The 15168-nt window shown below is 51.3% G+C and overlaps 1 protein-coding gene across 2 annotated transcripts in view; it reads left to right on the top strand.

The window, feature by feature from the left end:
* Window positions 1-13263: 13263 nt before the first annotated feature.
* TMEM132C (transmembrane protein 132C) overlaps window positions 13264-15168 on the top strand; it is a 307474-nt gene continuing 305569 nt past the window's right edge. For both annotated transcript variants that reach the window (XM_072953679.1, XM_072953680.1), the window contains exon 1: window positions 13264-13580. In XM_072953679.1, the coding sequence (XP_072809780.1) occupies window positions 13496-13580 (85 nt within the window). In that variant the 5' untranslated portion in view covers window positions 13264-13495. The remainder of the gene's footprint in view (window positions 13581-15168) is intronic.

Raw genomic sequence — 15168 nt, forward strand, 5'->3', positions numbered from 1 at the left:
AAAAATTTTTTTAATGCCTCAAAGAAATTCTGATTTACTTCAGCTACAACTTATCCAGTGTTGGATGAATTCCCCTCAATGCAAGCCTCTCTGATACTCCCGACCTGGCCCTTTCTGCTTTCCATAGATGCGCAAACCCACCCAAAGCTCGCACAGGTTTTCTTGATCAGGGATGGAGTCGGCGGTGAGAGAAGCTTCCAGGCCTGCTTCTCCTTCAATCCTCGGGCACTCCAGTGTCCTCAGCGACGGAGCCCACAGCGAGGGGAAAAGAGAAGACACCTTCTCCAGGACTCCAGCTTCCGCAGGTGGCTCAGTCCAGCCCAGTTTACAGACCCACCCTCTCCTCCTCCCCCCTCCCCCCTCATCCCACTGCACGTCTGAAATCAGAGCAGCAGCTCCCACTGCAAATTGCATCATCTTGTTCTATGCATTTGCCAGCGAGGAGCCTAACGAGGTCAGACAGGTAATGTAATTCTCTCAGGCTCCCCTGCCATCTCACTAAGATGGAACTTGATGTGATTTGTATTTTATAAAGCAGCCTCGGCATCGTGGCTTAACAAGAGCTTCCCTTTTCAACTGGAGCGAGGACTCTCACCTCTGCGTTTGTTTGTGTCATCCAAGAGGAATCTTTGGTCTTTCTTTTTTCAGTTGAAGTATAGTCAGTTACAATGTGTCAATCTCTGGTGTACAGCATGCTGCAGTCATACATACACATGCACACATTTGTTTTCATGTTCTTTTTCATTATGAGTTACTATAAGATATTGAATATAGTTCCCTGTACTATACAGAAAAAATTTGCTTTTTTAATCTAGATTATATATAAGTTAGTATTTGCACATCTCGAACTCCCGATTTATCCCTTCCTACCCCCTTTCCCCCTGGTAACCATATATTTGTTTCCTCTGTCTGTGAGTCTGTTTCTGTTTTGTAGATGAGTTCATTAGCATTTTCTTTTTTCTTCCTTATTTTTTTATTAGATTCCACATTTGAGTGACAGCATGTGGTATTTTTCTTTCTCTTTCTGGCTTACTTCATTTAGAATGACAATTTCCAGGTCCATCCATGTTGCTGCAAATGGCATTATTTTATTCTTTTTTATGGCCGAGTAGTATTCCATTATATAAATATACCACAGCTTTTTTTATCCAGTCATCTGTTGATGAACATTTAGGTTGTTTTCATGTCTTGGTTATTGTAAACATTGCTGCTATGAACACTGGGGTGCATGCATCTTTTTGAATTAAGGTTCCCTCTGGATATATACCCAGGAGTGGGATTGCTGGATCATGTGGTAAATCTGTCTTTAGTTTTCTGAGAAGTCTCCATACTGTCCTCCATAGTGGCTGTACCAATTTACATTCCTACCAACAGTGTAGGAGGCTTCCCTTTTCCCCACAGCCTCTCCAGCAGTTATCATTAGTGGGCTTTTGAATGATGGCCATTCTGACCGGTGTGAGTTGACACCTCTTTGTGGTTTTGATTTGTGTGTCTCTGATAATTAACAATATTGGGGAGGGAGAGAGGAGGAGAGAGAGAGGAGAGGAAAAAGAGAACCTGCATGCATTCAAGTCCGCAGTCCTAGCTGACGCTCAGCCCAGCTCCACGCTGCTCTTCCTAAAGCTGGTAATGCAGGATAACTTTTTTCCCCCATTTTTTGGTGGGTTTGTGCCAATTTCAACCAACCAGCCTGATCCAGCCAGCAGGAGGAGGAGGGGTGAATAGCCAGTTTTGCAATTAAAGGATGCGTGAATGACTGCCTTCATCTTGTCAGGCACATCACAGGAGGCTGCCCAATTTCAGGGGGAATTCTCATGCAGATGCTGGAATAAGTATCAGTGCGGGTATGTTGATAAAAGATGACACCACAGGCCCTCCCTTCCCTGCCGGGTCTCCCGGGTGTTGACTGGTTAGAGGCAGCCTGTTAAAAGGCAGCGCTGTACGAACTCCCAACCTCACAGGGAGTCCGTGAGGGAACTCCCGCTGGAATATTACAGCACAGGGAACAAATGCAAGTCTGCGTGCCCTTGCCCCCTGCCCTGTCTCAGCAAGCGTGTGCCTCATCCTGGCATTCTGTCCTTCGCAGCTTTTAGAAATTAAAATTTTCCTTATTATAGGAAATTGTGACAGCTGCTGGTTGTAATTTACAACTTGCTGCATATTTAAACTATAATCTGCAAAACAAAATATTGGCACGTATTGGCACCCTCATTGGGAAATGTTTCTGGAGAATGGTTTTGCTTGCCAGGTATTAATTTTCCTCCTGTGAAAAGCATCCCTACTTTCCTTTTGGGGAAAGACTCTTCCTTCTCACTCTGTGTAGCGTGTAGGGTTAAGTCTGTTTCCCGGGCATGAGGGGATTGCAAGACCCAGGCCTGGCCAATCAGAGCTCAGCTCCTGATGGACCGTGGTGATTGGATCAGGATGAACACATGACCAAAGCTACAACCAATGAGATGCAGTCCCAGGGCTTGTGTTCCAGTTGCTAGGAAACAAAGTATGCATCTTTACTGAGGCTGGCGAGCTAGTAAGGTGCTCATCTGGAATCCCCATGGCGGGCCACATAGGGCCATCCCACCTGAGAGAAGAGCCAACTGAGAAGACAGGAAAGGTGAAAGGACGTGAAAAAAGAGACTCAGGATCTCTGGCTGAGCCTCAGGATCCAGGCAGGCTTAGGGCCACCCAACCTCTTGAATAATAGTGGCAAGAACCCATTAAGTCCCTCTTTGGGATCAAGTAGTTTAGGTTGAGTTACTGTCCTCAAAGCAAACAAAATTCCCAACTGGCACCACACACTGTTGTTCCGTGGACTCTAAAAGACTATGGAGAACTCAGGTTCAGTGGAAGGAGTGCCAAGCCAGAACTTCGATGATCTGGAGTTACTAGCTCGCTGGGCCTCAGTTTACTCATCTGTGAAATGGGTCGACTAATATAAATTATCTCGCCTCCTGTTCAGTCAAGAATTAACTTTATTCTGGTTTGGGAGGACTCTGTGGGGAGCCCTGCATGAGAAGTCGGGAGACCCAGGAAGATTCAGCGAATTCACCCCTGGTCAGTGCTTAAAACAGAACCCGGCCTATTGTAAGTGTTAACACATATTAGCTCTGGTTATTTTTGTTAATTGGGATTAGGAGGAGGAGAGCATGGACAGGCGCTGCAGGGAGGGGCCAGGGTTGCTGAGGGCAGGAGGGAGGTCCGACCTTCAGAAGCGGTGGGCTCTGTTTGCCATGGAAGATGCACCCCAAGACGGGAAGTGACTCCAGAGTCAGGAATCCCCGTCACAGGGGCAGGGGTGCCCCCGCCCTGTGGCCCCCTCATCCCAGGCCCCGTGGTTCAAGGGCACAGAAGCCACCATGCTGACGGGGCGGGGAAATCCAAGGAGCCACTGTGCTGTCTTCTGGCTCCATTGTCAGCCTCTCCGGAAGCTCTGGGGCAGACTTGTTTCTCGCTCCTAATTTTAGTGCTGACCTTCTTTGCAGACCAGTTTCTGTGCCCACACAGAGCTCCTGGAGTATCTTTTCAATTTCCCTCTCCCAGCACAACAGGATCAGTGGGTGTTAGTCACCCCCACCTTCTCGCAGCCATTCAGCTGTTCACAGTAGCGAAGTTCTCAGGCTCAGATTTAAATGAATACTCTGCCCTTTCCCCTCGTGCCACCAGCAGCTTCTAAGGTCCCTGTGTCACCTAAAAAGGGCCCAGCGAATGTTTATTGTTAATGCAGTGGCATATGTCCCACCTTTATTGGGATAATAATAATAAGTAAGATTGTTTTCACCACTTACTATACGCTGGTCACTGTGTTTCATGAGTCACACATATAAGCCTCATATAATCCTTAGAACCTTTTTATGAGGACAATATTATTAATATTCTATGTTACAGATGGGCAAACTGAGGCTCTGGGAGACTAAGTAAATTGTAGAAGTGAAGCTAAGAGGCAAAAAAGAAACAAAAGTCGGCGGAGGAAGGAAAAAGAGATACATCGGGCACATGATCTTTCACTGACTCTGGATTCAGCCATACCTGAAGCCACCTGCATCCCTGAACTTCCCATTTGTGGGAGCAAATCAATTTTCCCTTCAGTTTTAGGTTATCTGGACGAGTTCTAACAAGAACAACTTGAAAGGTAAGTATAATTATCCCCAATTTTAGTGATGTTTTAAAATAAGTCTGAGAGGCAAAGTCCCTGACCTAAGGGGTCCACGAAAGCTGGGGTTATCCTTATCTTGCTGACCGTGAAACCTGCATCTCCTAACCAACCGCCTGGTACTCGCCTTTGGCAGAGGTGAGAAGGAGGGGAGGACAGAGAAGAGGGAAAAGGAAGATTCATTACACAGCTAAGATGTGGAAAAGGCAGGATTTTAATTAAAGTTCATTTGCGTCTGTGGGCAATTTGAAAAAACATATATCATCCCTCTGTCTGAGTGTATCCACCTCTCAGATTTTCCTCTTGAGCCGATGATCACTTGCTCTTAACTGCAGGAACACAAAGCACTGGTTTCCCCTTGTGCTGGTCACCATGACCTTACTGCTTCTTTCAGCCCAGGAAACAGAACCATCGCTGATTCTTTAATCATAGTTATCAAATGCAGGAATGAGAGAAACCACTGGGGTGGTCAAAGGAGGGGTTTTAGGCTCTGCTTTCACATATGCCTGGCTTTCGAATGGCAAATAATTTTGGATCGTTTTCTGCATGTTGTAAATGTTATGCTGTGGGGATTCTGGATTCTGCTATATTCCTCAAAAAACTGTTAGCGGTTTTGTTTCGGCTGGCGATCAACTTAGATGGATTCTCCAAAAAATGTCTCCTGGCCTGCGGCTCAAATCAGCTCAGCACCTTTAGTCTGCATGGGGTTCACGGGTCCTCCAAAGACATGGACGAAGTTGATGCACAGAATTCGAGGATCTTCCTTTCTGGCTCTGACCACGATTTGACTCCTCCCCTTTCCTGTCCGGTGGCCGGATTGTTCCAAACTCTGCCCTCTGGTTCTTCAGACCAGAAAGAGTGAGTTTCAGCAGGAGTAACAGTTGTCCTAGGCAGCAGTGACTGTGACGTCTTCTTGGTGGAAAAGCCACAAACCCAGGGAACTTTCTCCATGCCTTTTCCTTCTCCCAGACGTCAACTCCCTTCCGGAATCTGCCTGCCTCCTTTCACGCCCCAGAACCATCAGGAAATTTGTCGTGTTCACGTGTGTGTTTTTGTTTTGCATCGGATGCAGAATTTCCCAGGGTCACCTGTGTGGAGATCCATCCAGTGGGCGTTCAGTTGGCCACAGCAGGTGCTGAAACGCTTCGTATACACTTTGAACCACGGACCCTAGAAGCTGGGCGCTTCTGCCTCCCCAGATTTTCCTGCAAATTCCAGTATGTTCCCCTGAAGATACTGAAAGCCGAGCCTTGTCTTGAATCACGGGTCAGTGCTTCAGGGAAGCGGGCTGGCGATTTTTGCTTATCCTCCAACTCCCCCTTCTGGACTTTTTAATGTCTCTACGATTATATAAGGTCTCATTCCTCCAGCAAGTTTCCTCTTCACAGTGGTCCTGCTTCTCTAAATGGACCTCAGCTGACAGTGGCATTGGTGTTCCATCAGTCAAACACAATGCCAAGGACAAAGAGAAAAAGCTTAAAAGAATTACTGAGGGAAGACTTTTCAACAGAAACAACGAAAGGCAAAAGATAGTGGAATATTCTTTATATTTTCCAGCTCTTGGCTAAAAATGTCACTCTGTACCTCAGTCAAATGCAAATGCCAAAGAACTTCTGGATTTACGTGTAAATGATTTTTCTTCCTACCAGCCGTGTTTCTAGTCCCGCTGGCGGGGGCTTTAATCTCTCTCCTGTGCACTTAGGCAATGGCTTCAAGTGGGAAACGCCATCTGCAGAAATCCTATCAAAGATGGGCCCCCCTCCCCGCCCAGGGAGGATCTCGACTTGACCTCACAAGCCAGAGGCAGAGGAGCCAGTCATGACCAAGATTGCCTCTGGGGAAGAAAGACACTCAAGAGTGTGAAATGCTGCTGAACTTAATGGCACTCCTAGGACGTGTCTGCCACTTTGCTGAGACCCGGAAATCTCAGCTTTGCTCTTTTTTTTTCCCCTCGGCCATCAGACTATGCCCGCAGCTGCCACCAGGGGGCACTGTTGACTCTGTAACCATCGGAGGGAGCAGAGCCGTTTCTTACGTAAATTAACGGAATTGGCCTTGCATTGTTCCCGGTGCCAAAGCAACAGGATTTGGGCAGTTTTCCATTTGAAGCTCAATCTTTTTGTTGTTATTGTTGTTGTTACGGGCCATCAGAGAGTTTTCAGGGGAGTCAAGAACAATGCAGTGGCTCTGGCTACAAAGCTCCTTTCGTTACGTGAGAAAGATGGTTGAAAACGGTGAGTCATAGTCATAGGTGAGGAGTGTCCCTCCTTCCCAGAAACTGGCTTGCTCTGCCGTGAATCTTAAGCAGCGCCAGAGCTTAGGACGCCGATCACGGTCGGCCAGGATGGGCTTTAAAAGGCAGATTAATATTGCAGCTGAAGAGCTGTGTTGCGTCCCACAGTGGTGGATGTGTTTGGATTGAATTATTTCTTATGAAAAATGCAAAGCTGAGGTCCTAATGAGGAATGACTATAAAACTGAAAAAAACCAAAACAAAACCGAAGCCTTAGGGGTGAAGAGGATGAAGCCGATACAGCAGCCGAATCCATCACAGTTCCATGTCAGTGACCTTGGAGCTGGTTTCATCTGTATCTTCTGCCTGGTGGTTACGGGGATCACCCGGGAGTCACAACTGCTGTTCCTGTTTCTGGGCCGTCCTATGTTCCTGTCTCGTTCTTTCTCCCACAAAGACTCTGTCCTCCTGGCTTTCTTTTCCATCTTCATTAATCTCCCAGCATCTCTGAACCCTGTGACCATACCTCCTCAAATGTTATCATTCTGAATTTATTCAACAGTATTTCTGGAGTGCAGGGTGTGTTCTGGCTCTGTCCTGAATTCTGGGGAAATGGTTGTGGGAAGAAAGACTTTGCTGAGTGGGGACATTTGAAAGGAGAGGATACAATAGCCAGGACATGGAAGCAATCCCACTCCTGGGCATGTGTCCAAAGAAAACTCAAATCCAAAAAGATACACGCATTCCAATGTTCATAGCAGCACTATTTACAATAGCCAAGACATGGGAGCAACTTAAATGTCCAGTGTCAGATGAGTGGACAAAAAAGATGTGATATATATAATGAAATATTACTCAGCCATGAAAAAGAATGAAATAATGCCATTTGCAGCAACACGGGTGGACCTAGAGATGATCATACTAAGTAAAGTAAGTCAGACAGAGAAAGACAAATATCATATGGTATCACATAAGTGGAATCTAAAAAAAATGATACAAATGAACTTATTTACAAAATGGAAAGAGACTCACAAAGACAGAAACAAATGTATGGTTACACACAAAGATACAAACAAGTTTATGGTCACCAAAGGGGCAACGGGTAGGGAGGGATAAATTAGGAGTTTTGGATTAGCAGATACACACTACTATATATAAAATAGATAAACAACAAGGCCCTACTGTAGAGCACAGGGGACTATATTCAATAGCTTGTAATAGCCTGTAATGAAAAAGAATCTGAAAAAGAACATATACATATATATGTATAAATGAATCACTACATGGTACGCCAGAAAGTAACAAAACATTGTAAATCAACTAAACTTCAATAAAATAAAATATTTTTTGAAAGGAGAGGAAATTATAAGGAGGGGACATCAGGGAGGGAGAGCAGCAGGTGCAAAGTGTCTGAAGGGAGAAAGAGCAGAGTCTGCACAGGGAAGAGAAGTGAGGCCAGTGTCGACGGGGTTAGGTGGGCAAGGAAATCACTCTCACCTTCCCCGGCTCTTACAACATGTTATTTGTGCCTGTTTTCTGGTGTCTATTCAAGGTGTTTGCATATGTCTGTTATCTCCCCCATGGCACTCTCTAAGGACAGACCCCTTAGCCCAATGCTCATCCAGAGCAATCACTCAACAATGGCTCATAATCAAAGAATGATGAGACGTGGAGAGTGTGATTCCTGCAACAAGACCTGATCATCCAAAAAGGAACAGGGGCACAGCTGGGTGGGTGTCATGCGATGGATGTCCATGCCTGGTGTTGCAGTGAGGATGGGTTATGTTACTGCTCAGTAACAAACAACCCCCAAATGCCAAGCAGGCATCACTCATTCAGTCTGTGTGTGTGTTCGCTGCTGCTTGGCTGGGGACTCTGCTCACGAGGTCATTCAGGGACCCAGGTCATGAGCAGACACCTGGTAGCTGCCATGTTAAGTCACTGAACCCTCACAACAACCCTATGATGTCGCTCCTTCACGGACGTACCAAGAAACTGAGACACAGTGTTCAGGGAACGTATCCAGGGTCACAGAGCTAGTAACTGGCAGAGCTACCAGGAGGGAAACAGGATTAGCGTCAGGTGCAGGGACGTTTGAGCATCGGTCCTAGAAGTTGTTCTCACAGGCTGAAGTTCACCGCATCCTACCTGGGGAAGCTGGGCCCACGTTCTCTCCAGGGGCAACCAACCTCCCTGGAGGCCGAGTTCCAGGACAGGCGCCAGAGCAGCCCGGGGCAGCGGGAGTTGTCTGCGAGGTTAAGCAGAAATCAGAGAGGAATTGTTTTTCAGAGGTTGCTGAAAATAGAAAGGTCTGGCAAATGAAACCTGAGACAAGACGCTGGCCTAAGCCGGGGGCACCTCACGCAGGTGACCAGGACACCCAGTGTAGGGCAGACCTGAGCACACACTTAAACACGGCTCCGTGGAATGAATGATTCCAGATTCAACCCCACTTCTCCCACTTCCCGGCTGGGCGACCTTGAACAAGCCGCTTAACCTCTCTGACATCAGTGTCCTGGTCCGTAAAATGGGATAAGAGTACGGATCCGTAGGGTTGTCAACAGGGTTACTTGGCAATTAACAAGCACCTAATAAATGTGATTGTCATTAGCGTGGCTGTCGGTCAGCATCATCACCGTTACCCGCTAAGGGAGCCGGAGGCGGACTGGGAATCTCGGTTTCCGCGTTTGTACAATGGGGCTGGTCACCTACAGCTTCACCATAGTCATTCTTCGGACAAGTGCTTGTTTTTGTGCACATACTTGCAGGGTTTGGGAACATGGGGTGAGCAGGTCAGCCTCCCCCGCCTCCCGCCCCCGAGCTGACCTGGGATGGGGGGAAGACTCAGAGAAATAAACACACACATGATCAAGACTGAGGTGGACATGGCGCCAGCACAAGTTCCCTAGGAGTTATATTCTTATCGCACGGTCCGAGGCTGGAATGTCTGTCCACGTGCAGGAGGGGTGGGGGTGCGGAGGGAGGCAGGACATGTTGCCTCTGCATCCTGCTCCCCCCCCACCTACTCAGCCCCACCTGAGCCAGGCTGAGATCCTAGAATTTGCTCAAAGGAGAGAGGATACAAAGGTTACGGCTCTTATCAACAGAAAGCCCAATTTTAACTCCTAGTTGGCGGCTGCGAGCTGATGACGCCCCTTCCAGGGCAGGCGGGGAGCTGAGTTTTCAGTGCCACCCCAGCCACGTCCAGGCAAGTGAGTGAACCTCCTCCTGGAGCCTCAGTTTCCTCACCTGTCCCAGTGAACCCCCAATGCTGTTTCCCCACCCACACCCCCCAGTCTTTCCTACCTCCCTAAAGGGTACCTGGGCCTAAACCCTGGACTCTTCCTGCTTGCCCACAGCCCACACCATCCATCGGCAAGGCTTTGCCTCCCCCTTGAGCAGGCAGCACAGTGGGTCCCTGCCTCCACTTCACCACCCGAGCCTGCCTCCCCAGTCCCACCTGGATGGAGCAGGCGGCTGCCCACCATCAGCTCTTAACTGGCCTCCAGGCTTCCTCTGCTGCCCCCTACAGGCCGTGCTCTGCCTCTGCCAGAGGCCAGAGCGGTTCTTCTGAAAGAAAAACGTCTTTCCTTCCCCTCCCTCCTGGTCCTGGCGCTTTTGGTTTTCTCCTCCTGGAAAGCGCTTCCCCCAGAAACCTGCGGGTTTACCCACTCCATCTACCCTCGCTAAAGCTGCACCCCTAAATCAGACTTTCCCCCTACTCTGTTTTACTTTTACTCATCGCACACATCACTGTCTTGCCGGGTTGGATTTTTGTGTATATTTCTTTAGCGTCTGTCGCCTAGATTGTAAGAGCCACGAGTTTTGGATCTTCGTCTGCTTTGTTCACGGCTAGAACCCCATATCTGTGTGGTAGGCCATAGACAAATATTTGTTGAACGAGTGAGATGTCAAAGGAGAGTAATGGTGCTCCCATCACTATTACTGTGAGCATTAAATGAGATGGTGTCTATGTACGTTAACAAAAATGCCAGCACAGAGTGCTGAACACAGGGCTGCCTGCCTGCCTTCCCTCCTTCCCTCCTTCCCTCCTTCCTTCCTGTTTTACGCCTCTAATAGCATGCACCGTAGTCAGGACTTGCCATTAGATCTGCAGGACAACCACAGCTGCCTTATGAGGCCAACACATAGCCGTTCTTTGCCACGTTCTTAGTAATGCACACTGATAGGCCCCTGCCTAGAGGCAGGCCTTTTAAGAAGTTCCTGAGCTAAATTCACAAGTTCCACCCCTCATTTTAGGCAATATTAAGAATCTGGAATTGAAGCACGAAGAACAGCAACAACAAAAACGTGAACTTGCCTTTTCACATAAACCCCGGGCAGATGTGGAAGCAGTGGGTTTCCTCTTTCCAATATCTCCTCTCTCCTATAAATCATGTTAATTGTCTCCATGTGCCCACAGCCCGCAGGGAGTTTTGCAATAGCCTTTGAGGAGATTAGTGGTCTCTGATGTTGGTTCTGAAATTCAGAAAAGCATCTGGAAGTAATATAAGTGAAGGAATTAATGATTTGGGGGTGAAAAAATACGTGCCTTAAAAAAAATAAATACAGGAAACTGTTAGCTCAGGGACGTCTACCTTCACACTCCTGTTTGGGGGGCGGGGAGGGAGTTAACGAAAAAAGAAATCAACCACATTATTCCTTTTATTTTTTTGTTTGGTTTTGTGTGTGAGTGTTTGGTTTTTAGAAGGTCACATGGTAGATTAAATGAGATTTGCAGAAGAGAGGCACCGATTACCTGGGTCTCCTTTTGTGCATCCTGGAAGAGGCAGGAAGGAGTCTCTCGTAGGTGATCCCCGGAGACTCCGTGGTTTCAAGGCACATCCGAGACTCGGAACACCCGAGGAAGGCAGGTGTCCCCGGGGAACTGTGAAGTGCATTTATCTGATGGAGGCTCCTCTTCTCCTTTCAAATTTTTGCATATTTCCCTGTGGTTTGTTCAGTGTCCCTGTTTCTGATTATTTGAAGCATGGTGTCCTGGACCACAACCTGCATTTGGCTTTGCATTAGAGAGGGTGATACTCTGTTAAAAGGAAAGAAATGATGTGTGGGTGGAGGGTCTGGGAAGGGGACAGGGAAGCAAATTGTGAACCTACAAAGGAGAAGAGCAGGGGAGCAGTGGGCATAATTTGAGGCCTTTTCTTTTGTTCCCATAATCAGACAGGAAGGAGAGAGAATGCAGTGGACCCAAGCTCTCAGGAATGATGGGGTATGCTGTGTTTCTCACTGAGGCTGGAAATATTTAAATGAAAAATATTTATTCTCCAGAGACTTTCAGGCCAACAAATAAAAATGAGAAGGAAATGTGCCTTCCATTTTAGGAGCCTGAGTCTGCTTTATGACTGCCTCCCAAGGTTGTGTGTGAGCTAGCTGGATGAACTGAAGAACTGGGCAATTATCAGCCTAGTTCATTTAAAAAATGAAGTCTCTGCTACCCAGGACTGCCGGAACCAAGGTTTTACGGTTGTCTTTCTGGCCTGGCTAGTTTTCACAGCTGCCGTCCCCCGAAATCAGGCAAGCACAGTGGGCTAAGAAGACCAGAGAGCCCCCTTCCTTCTGCAGGCTGTCGGGAAGCCCAGGGGCACCCAGTTGGGAGGCAGGGGTCCGGGGGTGGGGGGTGCCCTGGGAGCGTTTGCCCGCCCCCAGGTTCTCTTTATGCTCGGCTCGCGATCCCCTGTAACTGCGCTGGGATGGGAGAAACGGATTTGCGGGGCTCATAACCCTTCACTTCTGTTTTTTCTCATCCAATCTGGGATTTTTTCTTTTCTTTTGAAATTCATTCCTGGCTCTGGTGACCAGGAGTAATGGTGACACATGACCCAGTGGGTTTCTTTTCCTGGGTTGGACTGAGTCGGCCTGGGTGAGAGCTGGGCCTCTGAGCCCTACCCCTGAGGAACCCAGGACCCCTAGGGACCCCCAGGCGAGGCTGAGGGGTTTGGGGAAGCGCACCAATAGGGGAGGGCTGGGGTCTCAGGGCAAGGCTTCTGGGCCCAGTATGCACTGTCTTTCACTCACAGACACGAGGGGGAGTTGGGGTCCCGCATCAGCAACCGCGCAGGCAAACAGCTGGGATCCAAGCGAGGAAGGAGGGCGGCGCTGGGAACATGGGAGAAGGGATATCGGGCACAAAGTGGGGTAGCGAGTCCTTGTCTGAATCTGCAGAGAAATAGCTGTTGCAGGCGCAAGTCTGACTGAGGAGATGGGGCATTCCCCCGGCCCCGAATGGTTAATAAAAATACACACGTGGCGGGGGTTGTTTGCGATATTCCAACAGTACAGAAGGATATGCGGTGGAAAAAGAACCTTTCTGTCACCCTGGCTTTCCAGTCCCCTTCCTGAGACACTGTGGTTGGCTTGCTTCACACACACACGCACACACACACACGCATATGCCTCTGTAGCAACTGCGTCCCTCTTGAGTGTGTTCTGCACTTTGGTTTTTCCCACAGAATCATCTTTCCGGGAGATCTTTCGGCATCAGCTGCATGGAACTGTAAATTTCAGATGTCCCCAGCTTTCAAAGTGAAAAATCGGGGGACAAGCTGAAGTTGAGGTGCGAGGAGTGAAGACCCTCACCCCCGGCCCGCCTCGACCCCCGGAGGCTGCCGAGGGTCCAGCTCCTTCTGGAGCGGCGGTACCTGCGCGGGACTCTCCCGCACGCGGGCGGAAGGGGGCGAAGGCGGGAGGCCGCAGGGAGGAGGAGCGACCCCGCGTGCGCACTCGCCTGCTCCCCGCGCGCGCGATCGCCTTCCCCGCGCGCCGGCTCCCCCAGCCGCCTCCCGCCTCCGGCCAGGGGCGGGGCCAGGGGCGGGCCCTGGGTGGGCGGGCCCGGTGGGCGGCCCGGGAGGCGGGGCGGGCCGTGGCTGCCGCGGCGGCTGGAGAAAAGTTGTCCCGGCCAGAGCGCGAGCCGCCGCGGGATCCGGAGCTGCCGCGGCGTGCTCCCGGCAGGGGCGGGGCGCGACCACCGGCTCCGCAGCCCGGCCGGCCGACTCGCTGCCGGGGGTGGCCCCGGGACATGGGACAGCCGGCGGGGGCCGCGAGCGGGCGCTGCGTCCCGGGCGGGCGGCGGGCGGCCTGAGCTGCCTGGACGCAGGATGCGCTCCGAAGGCGCGGCCCCCGGGCGGGTGGCGCCGCTGTGCGGGGCGCTGAGCCTGGTGCTTGGAGCGTTGCTGGGCAGAGGTAAGGCGGGGGGCGTCGGTCGCGCGGGCTCTCGGGAAGTTCCCCGCGGTCCCCAGGACCCCGGGCGGGGGGAGCCGAAAGGTGGGGGTGTCGTGGGGACCTGGGTGAGGGCGCCGGTCGCTGGGCACGGAGCGGCCCCTTCCTGAGATGAGCGAATCCAGTTGGGCGCCGCGTAAGTGAGATAGGGGCGAAATGGGCAGCTCCGGTATCTCCGGGTTTGAGGTGCTTCCCGGGGGTGAGGAGGGGGCGTGGTTGAGGGACACTCTGTGTTTGTTCAGCGTCCCCGAGTCCCGTGAGGACTTAATCCAACCCCAGCACAATCACAACGTGGAGCTGGGGGTCCAGGAGCGGGGAGCCGCTTTCTTTGCGTCTCCTTCCTCCACAGCGTGGCATGCCCCTCCTCAGCTCATTCGGACTGGGAGTGGTGACCCACGAGGGCAGACCAGGCCCTCTGCGCCCCCTCGCCCCTCCGTGGGGTCCCGAGGACCAGCGTTGGCCCACGGAGGAATGCGCTGTCACCGCGCAGCTCCTGGGGATCCCAGCCTGGGAGAAACTCGAGACCCCTTCTGGGGACCATGTGTGTCCAGTGTGGTCTGCAAGCGCGCAGAGATAGCGCGCGGGTGGGAGAGCCGGCGGTGCATCTGGGAACCTGACCTGGGCCTCCCAGCAGCTGGGCCTGGGTGAGGGGGTGGCTTTCGCCTCAGTCTCCTCATCTTTACAGTGGGAATGACCACGGTGCCTTGGGCTTAAGAGAATTCAGGCAGAGAAAGCTGAGTGCCCCGAGAGCTCGCGGAAGGCTGATATTCTTACGCCGGCTGCGATTACAGGCGTGTGGGGCCCGGGCCGGCGGCGGGAGGGCCGGGGAGAAGGGCCTGGAAGCCCGGGAGCCGCCGGCGCCCCGCGCCTTCCCAGCCGGGCACGGGCGCCCGGGGCCGCGGGCAGGCAGGGAGGCGGGAGAAGGCGGCTGCGCGCCCCGCCGCCCGCCCGAGAACCGGGACCGAGTCGGCGCGTGGCAGACGCGGGGCGCCGCTTTTCCGCTGCCCGCGCGGGGGCAGGGGGCTCAGGACCATCCGGTTAAAGCGAGACGCGCACGAGTGTCCCTGCCCTTCGCGCCGCGCCGCGGCTCCGGCCCCAGCCCCGGGCCCTGAGCGGCAAACCGAGTCCAGCCTGACGATGACGAGAGTCAGGGCTCTCTCCCGCCTGGAGCGCTCCAGGCTGGGCTGGAAATGCATTCGGAGAGACAAGTTGCCAACTGATGTTAAAAAGTAGCGTTTGCTTTTCAAAAGTCATTGCGCACTGGCTGAAATTCCAGAAAAATCTACCTTCCTTAAGGGTACAGGTTTCCAGACACACCAACCAGACAAAATTGCTGTTTTAAATAGTGTCCCTTTCTCCCAGGAGCTCCAGGTAAACAGGAGTGTGTGTGTGTGTGTGTGTGTGTGTGTGTGTGTGTGTGTGTGTGTGGGCACGCGCACGCGCGCACGCCTGCGCTTGGGCACGTGCGCGGATGTGAAGAGATGGGGCACACTTTTCTGTTTTATTCCAAAGGGCAAACATATCCAGAATCTGGTGCCTTAATTCTGCTGTT

Source organism: Vicugna pacos, chromosome 32, assembly GCF_048564905.1.
Source record: "Vicugna pacos chromosome 32, VicPac4, whole genome shotgun sequence".
In the NCBI taxonomy this organism is placed as follows: Eukaryota; Metazoa; Chordata; class Mammalia; order Artiodactyla; family Camelidae; genus Vicugna; species Vicugna pacos.